A 12,012-nucleotide genomic window follows, 5' to 3' on the forward strand; every position below is an offset into this window, starting at 1 on the left:
CGTTATTTTTAACATCTCGACACGTGTTTCGATCACCAAGTGATCATCTTCAAAGAGGAAGATTAAAACTGTTTCAACTGTGCATTCTGCACTCTCAAAAATCATAGAAAACTTGGTGAAAAAAAGGGATTTTCTTTATAAATACAATATATTAACCAACTGTAAATTTGGCTTTCAGAAGACAAGGCACAAATGATGCAATCTTTTCCTTTCTTGAACATATCTACACACATCTCAACAATGGTGAGGTCGTACCTGCAGTAGCCTGCGACTTCTCCAAAGCTTTTGATTGTGTAATTCATGAACTTCTTTAGCAAAAGTTGAACTACTATGGCTTGAGAGGAGTGTGTAATGACTGGTTCAGGTCTTACTTAAGTGATAGAAAATAGTTGGTAAGATCAAACGAAAAACTATCACACACTAAGGATATTTTACGGGGCGTTCCACAAGGATCAGTACTGGGCCCGGTTCTTTTCCTCATTTATGTAAATGATCTTGTTACTCTCCCAATTCAAGGAATTTTCACGATCTTTGCGGATGACAACACGCTCCTTTGGCATGGAAAAAATACTTCTAATATGAAAGAAACTATCTCTAGTGATTTATAAGTTTTGAAAGAATGATGTGACGCAAACTACTTGTGCTTTAATAGTAAAAAAACAAACCTACTCACCTTCAGCTGCAATTTTAACAATTTATACTTGAATGGTCAAATAGTTTCAAATGACCCGAGTTGATCCACAACAAAAATGGTATATCATTCACTGATTGAGTCCCACCTGGGATATGGAGTTGCCTTTTGGGGATTTTGCAGTAAACAACTTTTTCATTCAGTGTTTGTTTTGCAAAAGTGAGCGGTTAGATACTTATGCAAGGTGGGAGTGCGTGAGTCATGCAGACCATTATTTTTGAGAGAGAAAATTCTCACTGTTACTTGTATTTTCATACTGGAAACTGTTTGCCTGATTTACAAAAAACATAATATGGTTGGAACTCCAGAATAAATGGAAAAAAAAACTTACCTAAAAGTGAAAACCTGAAAACATCTTGAAATTGAAAGCAAACACTTTAAAAACTCATTAAAAATATTACCAAAAAGCACTGCTATAATACAATACTGCCTGTTTTATACACAAATAACAAATATTATCAAGAAACACTAAAACGATTTACCGAAATATTTTTCAGTCCCGGTCCGTCACGGCATCCCATCCGAATAATTAAATCAAAAACAAACGCAGTCGTACACTAACGAAGACCAACTGGAGGCTAGCCTCCTCTAACGCTATAATTTCTGCAACTAAAATTAGAAATCGGGGCGTATGTCGCTGGCTGGATCGGTCTCGCGGCGCTTGTGTTTTTTAAAGCGGCCGGAGGCTTGGCTCGCTTGCAACGTATCAACGTATGGCATTTATTATTTCGGGTTGATGGTTTCTTCGTTATTCATTCGTGGGCGGTGCGTTTGAGGTTTGTTGATGCAGGTTACAGTGTAGTACGTACTATGTAGTGAGTGATAGTGTTTTTTCGGGCACATTATGTATTTATATTGAGAATTATTGGTAAAGTAATGATACCCAAGCATTTTTAGGAACAAAAATTATCATAATTATTTGTCAATTTCTTTTAATGTATTACGATGAATAGCCTCAAATTTTATGGGGAGGCCAAGCCTCCCTTGCCTCCTCTGACGAGCCGCCGCTGCCCGGCAAGTAACAAAAAATAAAATACATCTTTCTGTTCCAAAAACAAGTCAGACAAAGTATTCTTTAATTTATGAAAGTAAAAAGTTGTATAATCGCTTACCTTACGAAATTAGGAAGGAAAAAATCTACCGGGTGTCAACGAATCTATTAGACAAGTCATAATTTCTAGACTATTAGGAGAATTGAAATGAGATTTGGTATAGTTGAATGGTATGTGGAGAGGAATGTTTTCACATATTTTTCACTTTCCGGTCACTTCCGGTTTCAGCGGAAATGGCTCCGGTTCTGAATTTTTAAATGGAACACCCTGTATATTGTAACATTTTTGGATTTCTGAGACAATTCTGGATCAGAAACTGACATTTCCGGAAGTTTTTCAGCCTACTTGATTTTTTCAGAGTCACTTTTAAAATTGCATCTAGGTGGCCATGATCGGACGTAAACTAATCTATGGACCTCAGGTGATATCAGAAAATTGCAATAGCGGAGTTTTAGTGACTAGTGTGTTGAATATGAATGAGACAAGTTTACAAAATAACATTTTCGTGTCTAACTATTATTTTTCAAATGGCGACCATTTTTTGACAAGCAATTTCCGAAAAAAGGATTTTTTGACGAATCTAACGTTACTAATTTATTTGCGATTGGATCAACAAATTTAACAAATTCAACTAATAATTTCAGCGATGCACTTAGATTTTTTGCAATATCCTAAGTTCTTGAAAATTCCACTATAGTAAATTTTCGAAGTGCATCCCTCCTTGTTCAAGACACATTTCAGCTCGTTCAATTGTTTCTCTCAACACGTTTTGTAACATTTGAGGCGATATACTTCTAAATGCCTGTTGAATCCTTTCTTCTAAGATTTCGAGAGTGGCTGGGGCTGTTGCATAGTAGACCCTTTCTTTTACATATCCCCAAATGAAGAAATCTAACACAGTCAGATCCGGTGAGCGGGCAGGCCACCGTACTGGACCGTTGGTTGCAATAACTCTATTATTAAAATGCTCTATTAAAAAATCAAGTACGTCTCTGCTATTATGGGGTGGTGCTCCATCTTGCTGGAAGTAAATTTGCCGTAAAACTTCTAAAGGCATATCATTAAGATGATCCTCGATTTCATTTTGAAGAAAACCCAAGTATCTAACCCCTGTTAACTGACCTTGAAACAATATTGGACCAATTATTCTGTTTCCAACGATACCAGCCCAGACATTGACGCCAAACCTTTCTTGAAAATTGCCCTCTCTCATTGCATGTTGATTTTGTTGGGCCCAGTACCGACAATTCTGCTTATTAAACATGCCATTATTTGTAAACCGTGATTCGTCGGAAAATAGAATGTAGTTGATAAAATTTGGGTTAACTCTATGATTTTGAAGCAACCAATCACAAAATACTACTCTTCTATTGCCGTCGTCAGCATACAAATGTTGATGTAACTGATATTTAAATGCTCGATATCCGTGCTTTTTCAGTATTTTTCTTGCTGATTCGTGACTTATCTGCATTTCTCTACTAATTTCTCTTAAAGAAACCGTTTTGTCAACTTCTACCATAGCAAGAACGTTAATCTCAGTCTCCTCATTTATGACAAACCTCTGTTCTGCGTCTCGATTTCCCTCTTGCCTAAAACGACTCTCAACATAGGGAAAATACTGATGAGATGGGTGTTGCCGATTGGGATATCTCTGAGCATACAACTCAGCAGCTTTCCTTGAATTTCTGTGGCATTCTCCAAACAATAACAACATATCCACTTTTTCACTTTGAGTATACATTATTTCGACGAAAAATTAAACTAAAATTAACGAAAATCGAGAGAAACTTCTACTTTCTGCTCATAAAGCTTATGTCACTGTCATAACCTAGGTGAGCGTTTTGTTCTCCAAAGTGGACTTGATGGAAATAACCGCAAAATATTATGCATCATTCCTATCCATGGCACCCTTGACAAAAGTAAATGAATTTGTATCGAGTATTTTCCTCAGTAATATTTAATTTATGTTCTTATTTGTAATCCAATCGCAAATAAATTAGTATCGTTAGATTTGTCAAAAAATCCTTTTTTCGGAAAGTGCTTGTCAAAAAATGGTCGCCATTTGAAAAATAATAGTTAGACACGAAAATGTTATTTTGTAAACTTGTCTCATTCATATTCAACACACTAGTCACTAAAACTCCGCTATTGCAATTTTCTGATATCACCTGAGGTCCATAGATTAGTTTACGTCCGATCATGGCCACCTAGATGCAATTTTAAAAGTGACTCTGAAAAAATCAAGTAGGCTGAAAAACTTCCGGAAATGTCAGTTTCTGATCCAGAATTGTCTCAGAAATCCAAAAATGTTACAATATACAGGGTGTTCCATTTAAAAATTCAGAACCGAAGCCATTTCCGCTGAAACCGGAAGTGACCGGAAAGTGAAAACTCTCCTCTCCACATACCATTTATCTGTACCAAATCTCGTTTTGATACACCTAATAGTCTAGAAGTTATGACTTGTCTAATAGATTCGTTGACACCCGGTATAAAAAGGACAGAAATCTTGCTAAAGATGCCCTTGCAATAAAAGCGAACTACAATCTTGGTGGATATTACAATGTGAATAAATATTTTGATAATCATTATTCCAATTTGCAGGTGTGCCTAGCCAACCGAGTAACTTACGAACATCAGATATTGGCGAAAGTTCAGTAACGCTACAGTGGACCAAACCCACCCATTCGGGTGAGAACATAGTGAGCTACGAACTTTACTGGAACGACACCTACGCCAAGGAGAAGCACCACAGGCGTATCCCAATATCTGAAAGCTACACCTTGACGGGTCTCTACCCGAACACTCTTTACTACGTCTGGTTGGCCGCCAGGTCGCAGAGAGGCGAAGGAGCCACGACGCCCCCCATACCGGTCAGGACCAAGCAATATGGTAAGACTCATCAGGTCTCGATTGGCGGTATCTGTGAGATATATCACATACACGTTTTATACTAACATGTAGGTAGGGTCTAGTGGATCATGTGAAACAATGGAAAATATTGCGACGATGTCTAGAAATAAATTTTTGAGCAAGGGTTCTACTGAGTGCTTGTGAAATATCATTGAGGGTTTTGGCTGTGAAAACTGTCTATTCATAAATAATTGTGAGAAGCCATGTTTTCATAAAATTTGATACATGAAACGTAGTTATGCCTAAGACGTCTCTCGTAATGAAAACGATAAGTGGACTGTATTATTCGATAATACACGTACAAGAACAAAGACAAAATTATGTGAAAAAAAGCAATAGACGATGAAAGACTGGAGTTCAGCCTGCACTGTTTAACAACTTAACCTAAATGTTATGCATGCAGTGCTCGTGTGTGAATATTTCGTTAATAATCATGAAAACAAAATTTAATCTGCGCTATTCATATGGGGGCGTCCATAAATTATGTGAGGTGTTTTTTTAATTTTCTGTCCCTCTCTCCCCCCCTGGTGAGATGTCGTGAGATTTTTCTCAACCCCCTCCCCAATCTCACGTGAGATTTTTCAAAATTTGGGTTTCTTACGTAAACACGTTGGATGGTTATTGTAAAAAAAAAAAAATTGCTTCGTGCTTTTATTTGTAGTAGTGCTAGTAATCAATATTGCTGAGAATTTAATTATAAGTGTAATAAATATTTAAGAATAGAATACTTGAATCGTAATATATCGGTGTATACCAGTGAGGATGACAGTGTTCCATGTAAGTGCAATTTGTTACCATTCATTTAAAGTAGAACTCATGTGAATGATATACAAACTGAGTAGAGAAAAGTATCTTCTGTATAATTCAGTGTTCATATAGAAGTATTTGTTTCGAAAGAATTTTTTCTTTCGTATAATTCAATGTTTATATGAAAGTAGCTGTTTCAGGAGGACTTTCTTCCAGTTTGTGTCTGAAAGTTACTTCTTTGCATGATCTACACATCCATGTATGGAGTTACTTCCTTCCTTTCTTTGGAAAACTCGCTCATCCGGTTTTTTTTTTTTCAAGATGGAGTAGTAGAAAGCCAAAAACTTTCTTTCCCAAAAATTAATCACTCCTAAAAAATATTACCCCTTCAATTCAAATCGTAACTACTGTGGTTAAAAAAAGAATATCTACTCTTATTCAGTCGATGGAGAATCATGCGCGGTCTCAAAGGAGACTATTGGAACCAACATGTCCATATGATTTTCAGTAAAATCATCTGCTCCTTCAACTTCGTTCTGATCTAGCCAATCTCAAGCATGTACAATCTGGATTAAATGGACCAAATTAGTATAATTTTTTTTGTTTCAATCAGAAAAAAAATTGCGTGATATTCGCCGGGACCCCCCTCTCTCCAAAGTAAGGTTAGATGAGATTTGACTCGACCCCCTCCCCCCCTTAAACACCTCACGTAATTTATGGACGCCCCCCCCCCATACAGTGCATTTCTTTAATGTCCCCACCCCTTTTATTTTTTGAATGGGTCAACTCAAAAAATTGAAATGTGGGATAATGAAATTGAGAATACTTTATTTTGAGGTGAAATTGACGGATTAAACTTTCAAGATGGCGACTGGGCGCCATCTGGGAAAAAAATTAAATGGAAAGGGGGGTCTTGTGACACATCATTTTGACGCTCCTGACAAATGCTTCACAACCCTAGAATATAATGTCAATATCTTCAACTACTACAAAATGGCGGAACTTTTAATTAAAAAAAAAAAAAAAAAAAAAAAAAAAAACATTGACTGAACTTTAACCTTAACAACCTTAACCCTACAAAATTTTACAACTTCAATTATCACTAAATTCCCATTTCAACTAGATCACTTACTTTCAGGTGAGCACTGATGATGACGAAAGTCGAAAGCGCTTTGCAAGAATTTTAAAAATTATACACTTCAATACAAAAACCTCTTCAATTCATTAACATTGACATTTACCTACATAATATGAAGTAATGAGCTTGAGGTCAGTTCAGAAGATGCTCGAAATGGTTGCCTTGAACTTCTTGACATATGAACAGCCTATCCGATATTTCACGCATAACATTTTCGAACACGGTAACGTCAATATCTCCACAAATATTCATTATTCTCTGCAGCATATCCAATATTGAAGCAGGTTCAGTTTCGTACACCTTTTGCTCCAAATAGTCCCATAAAAAAGTCCAAAGGTGTCAAATCTGGCGAGCAAGCAGGCCATTCTGTAGGATCTCGACAACCAACCCAACGACGGGGAAAAGTAATATCCAAATAATCTGGAGTAATGTGGTGGTGCTCCATCTTGTTGGAATACAATATCCATATCGAATTGATTAGGATTCGCTTCGACGATTTTAGTGATGCCTCTCATCATTAATAGCCCAGTCGCCAACTTGAAAGTTTCATCTGTCAACTTCACTTGAAAATAAAGTATCATCCCAAATTTCAATTTTTTTAGTTGACCCCTGAGGCACAATTTGCGAGTGATCTCCTTAAAGAGTGGGTAGGGTCTATGAAATACCCTGAATCAGAATAATTTTTTTAAATAGTTTTCTCAGGCCATATTTTTGTAGATATATCAAGCGCCCGTCGCTTTTTTAAAAATAATACTAGTATTTTTCGTTCGTTATTGTTTTAAGCTTATTAAAAAAAAATATTTTCAACTTTTTAGTTCGATGTTCTTCAAAAGCGTGTTTTTTAGTTTTTTTAAACTATATTTATTTCTTATTAGTCAGTGGGTTATGCTTAAAGACTGGCAATAAACAAATCTAAAGTAATGAACACAGTAGGTTGAATGGACTGACGCCTATCAGAAAACAACTACTCCCCTGGCTAATACCACGAAGGGCGTTGGATTATATCCAACAGGCGTCAGTGCAGGAATCTTCACAGAAAATGTCCTGCATATGCAATTGGCAATACAACTGAATGAGTTGACCTTCAATTTTGGAATGGGCACACTTGCATAATGGTTTCGGGCTCATTAGCCACTCATCAGTGCAAGATAATAATAATAATAATCGTCTTCATTACTTTCAAATGAATATATACAAAAAAAATATATCAAAAATACTGATAACTATCCTAAATATCAATGAAAATAAAGGGCGAAGTTTATTTTTGTAAAGTGTTGAACACCCTCAAAAATATTCTTCCACGTAACCCAAAAACAGAGATGTGTTCTGATTTGATGTAACATTTTAGTTACTCATTGCGAATGCATTCCTCACTGAAAATTACCTATTCCAGAATTGAATCGTATAAAGGGAAGGAAAAAAATCAAATATTCAGACGAACGTCTGAAAATTTCAATCACAAAAGAAGGAACACTCACAAAGAAGTGGCCATGATCGATCTAAAGTCAATGATATTCCATAATTGAAAATAGGAATTCTTTCAGAGTATTTCATTCCTCTTCCTAAGTTGGAGCGAACAACAAAATGTCACTCCATCTAGTGAACAAGGTACTAACCAACTGCATATTCGAAATGTGCCCGATTCTTCTGAATAAGGAAAAAAACTTTCTTATTACTGTTTACTGCCAGTCTGCCTGTTCTGTTTACTTATGTTGCAAGTTCCAAGACATTCTGTGACATATGACATGTTGTGCACCTAACCTATCTTCCTCTATATAAATAAATAACAAAACAACTGTTGTTTATGTGGCTTGTGGAGGTGTTATTGAACTATAATTTATATTTTGCCTTAATTGTTGATTTATAAAGAAAATTTTCCTTTTTCAAAGTAGAATATCTAGGTACGTATAAATTATTTCATCATGATATAGGTGATGTTGCCAATATGTGAATTAGAAACATAACCCTTTAAAAATTTAAACTCGTGAAATAAACTCAACTTTATTTTGTTCAAACTTGCATTTGCTGTAATAACCCAAATTGAGGAACATTCCCCATTGCATATGCAGGAAATTTTTTGTGAAGATTCCTGCGCTGACGCCTGTCGAATATAATCCAACGCCCTTCGTGGTATTAGCCAGGGGAGTAGTTGTTTTCTGATAGGCGTCAGTCCATTCAACCTACTGTGTAGGTATATTCGAGACGGGCTTGAACATTTAAAGTTCATTTGTTTAGACAACTGACCTTTGCTCTACTAAGGTCAGGTGGGCTGAAGTCCGAAACTGGGGGATTCACAAGTTTGATACTGCGGTTAATAGTAATTAAAGAAAATTCGAATAATCGTTGAAAACTTAGGATGGCAGCGTTGCTTTGAATAATAATAATAATAACAATAATAATAGCCTTTATTACTCAACAGTTAAAACCAGTTACAGGGTTAGCTAAGTATGTTGAAAAAAAGTAATATCAATCCTTATAATTACAAAGTTACAATTTGAAAAAATTAATGAATATTATAATATATTTTTTTGGGAGAGAAAGTTTTTGGCTGTCTACTACTCAATAAAAAAAAAAAAAAGCGTGGCCATCATCGATCTAAAGTCAATGATATTCCATAATTGAAAATCGGAATTCTTTCAGAGTATTTCATTCCTCTTCCTAAGTTTTTGGCTTTCTACTACTCCAAAAAAAAAAAAGTGTTCATATAGAAGTATTTGTTTCGAATGAGATTACTTCCTTCTTTTCTTTGGAAGATTCCCTCATCCTTTTTTTTGTATCAAGATGGAGTAGTAGAAAGCCAAAAACTTTCTTTCCCAAAAATTAATCACTCCTAAAAATATAACCCCTTCAATTCAAATTATAATATAATAAAATAAAATAAAATAAAAAAAAATATACCAGAAAAATAAAAATTGTCCATGAAATACTGAGATGCAGGGTCAACAATATATTCTAGGGAATCAAAATTGATATCATACAAATTTGATATTAAATTGAGATTATTGCAAATGCTAAAGACAGGTGACTTAAGATACAAATTGGTTCTGGCTAGTCGTCTGTAAAAAGTTTTTGTAATTCTAGTTCTAAAATGAGGCACACAAATTTATGAAAGATAACACCTCCATAGCATCCTCATTGTTGTGCAGTATTTCATACAGAAAAATTATTCCAGCAAGTTTTCTGCGTAATTCAAGACTTTCAATATTGAATGTTATGGTAAGAGATTCATATGGAATACCTCTATCAGGGTAGATACCATAAGATTTGAAGTAAATAAACTTTAGGAAACGATGTTAAACTTTTTCAATTGATGTATTAGCAATTGTAGAATGGAGACCATAACTTTACACCAAGTCTGTTTATTTTCTAACTGTCATTGCAATGTATTACAGTCTTTGATAGTTTCGACAGGTAAATATGTTTTCAAATCATTTGCAAAAAATAACTTATTACAATCGACATAATTACTGAGGTCATTAATAAATAATAAGAACAGAAGTGGTCCGAGAATCGACCCCTGAGGTATTCCAGATGAAGAATTGTAATAAAAGGAATCATAGCCGTTATAAAATACAAACTGTTCGCGTTGAAGTAAGTAGGATTTAATGAAAACTACTGCTGATTTATGGAAACCAACTTTGAGCAAGATAGCTGCGCCCTCTGTCGAAGCTTCTGTTCACTATGGACAGGAGGAGTCTGGCCAAATGTGCTCGACTGAGAAACAACGGCCATATAAATTAAAGAAGAAGAAGAACCCAACTTTAGGGTGTCGGTTTTTCGTGACGGCGTGCGCGCGCATCGTTAATATTCACTCTCATTATTTTCCCTAACGCGCCAAAAAGGAGTAGAACTTCAAAAATCAGTACGATCTGATTATTGTTCTAAATCCTACTTTTTCAGATTTCCGATGTTCAACGTTTATATTATTTTTACTGTTCTATTAAAGATGTGTTACTAAATCTGATTACGAAATATTCTTTCCGAGTTGTATATTTTCAGAATCAATGATATTTCACCCGTTTCAGAAGAACCCGAAAAAACTTTCAACTAGTTTATTTATGCTAAGCGGTTGAGGTGCCAAATATCAATAAAAAATCGTTTCACTCTTATGAATTACAAGTTTTCTAAATGAACAACCGTCACCTGTCAAAGAAGTGTGTAAGTTTTTAAACTAACCATGTTTTGGAATGTGTGCCGAGTATTTGCGAGTGTGTGTGTGAAATATTAATGTAATTTTTGCATTTTTGCATGTTGAATTAGTTGTCAGTGGATATTAATTCGTTGAGAGCACTGCACAAATATATTGCAATTGATGTGGGGGGTGCTTCTGATATATAACGATCAAATCATGTCATTACGTCAGGTTTTTGTCAACTTAATATTCGTCTGATGTCAACTCGCCGGATAATCCTCATTGAAGCAATATAAATAGAGAGAATTTATCAACGTACCTATATGGAGTAATGAGATTATGCAAATTCAATGATATTATTATCAAAATATTTTGAGAAGTACTTTGAAATTTCTCAATTTTATCAGTTTTCATAGTTGCTTCTAATCCGGTCAATCTAGACATTGGAAGGTGCATAAATTTACAACAAGCTGCAAACGCGTGTAATTGTTCAAAACATAGTTGAAAATAAGATTTTAAAATTACGAATGATTGCGATGCCTGGAAAAAAATTTATTCGAGGCCAAAGGTCAAAAATCTCGAAAAAAATTTGTTTTTTCGCGATTTTCAGGAAAACGGTACGTTTTATCATAAAATAACCTCAGATAAAATTTGTAGATCATAAAATTCTCTACAAAAAATGTATCAATACTTTTTTTTCTTAGAGCCACCGTTTCTGAGATACGACGAGTCAAAAAGTTGTAAAAGTTGTAATTGTCATTATATGCATATGTATGCCACGTATATACATATCTAAGTGATAAGGCACCCTTATCACTTAGGGGTGTAAAAAATAGATCACAACTTATTTTCAAACCTACCTAGTATACATATAAAATTTCATAAAAATAGGTCAAGTCGTTTCCGAGGAGTATGGCAAAAGCTTTACCCAGATTTGTTAGAATTTTTCCGGGGTTGTTCTCCAGCATAAGTCAAAGATCCAGTAGGAAATTCTATCTCTCTTGTCTAAGAGTCCTGCATTATTGAAACAGTTTAGTTGAATTCTATAATTTTTAACATGTGGTGATAGTATAAGTAGACCACCAACACCGATTCTGTGACACCAGCCAATGAGAACGCGGTATAGTTTGGTGTTGCGCAGTTACGGTTTGCGCACTATGGCTTGATTCGGCATATTATGTATCAGTTTCCCTCGAATCGTTGTCTGAAACGAAACTGATAATCCGGTCAATCTAGACATTGGAAGGTACATAAATTTACTGCAAACGCGTGTAATTGTTCAAAACATAGTTAAAAATAAGATTTTAAAATTCCGAGTGATTGCGATGCCTGAAAAAAA

The 12,012-nt window shown here is 35.1% G+C and overlaps 1 protein-coding gene across 4 annotated transcripts in view; it reads left to right on the forward strand.

Annotated features, from left to right (window-relative positions):
* The window catches only part of Lar (tyrosine-protein phosphatase Lar), a 351,016-nt gene that overhangs the window by 273,757 nt on the left and 65,247 nt on the right, over window positions 1-12,012 (forward strand). For all 4 annotated transcript variants that reach the window (XM_074177677.1, XM_074177678.1, XM_074177679.1 and 1 more), the window contains one exon: window positions 4,348-4,635. In XM_074177677.1, the coding sequence (XP_074033778.1) occupies window positions 4,348-4,635 (288 nt within the window). The remainder of the gene's footprint in view (window positions 1-4,347; window positions 4,636-12,012) is intronic.

This window comes from Leptinotarsa decemlineata, unplaced genomic scaffold (assembly GCF_025532065.1).
Source record: "Leptinotarsa decemlineata unplaced genomic scaffold, Ldec_3_MD MMD2_tig00003192_RagTag_RagTag, whole genome shotgun sequence".
NCBI lineage: Eukaryota > Metazoa > Arthropoda > Insecta > Coleoptera > Chrysomelidae > Leptinotarsa > Leptinotarsa decemlineata.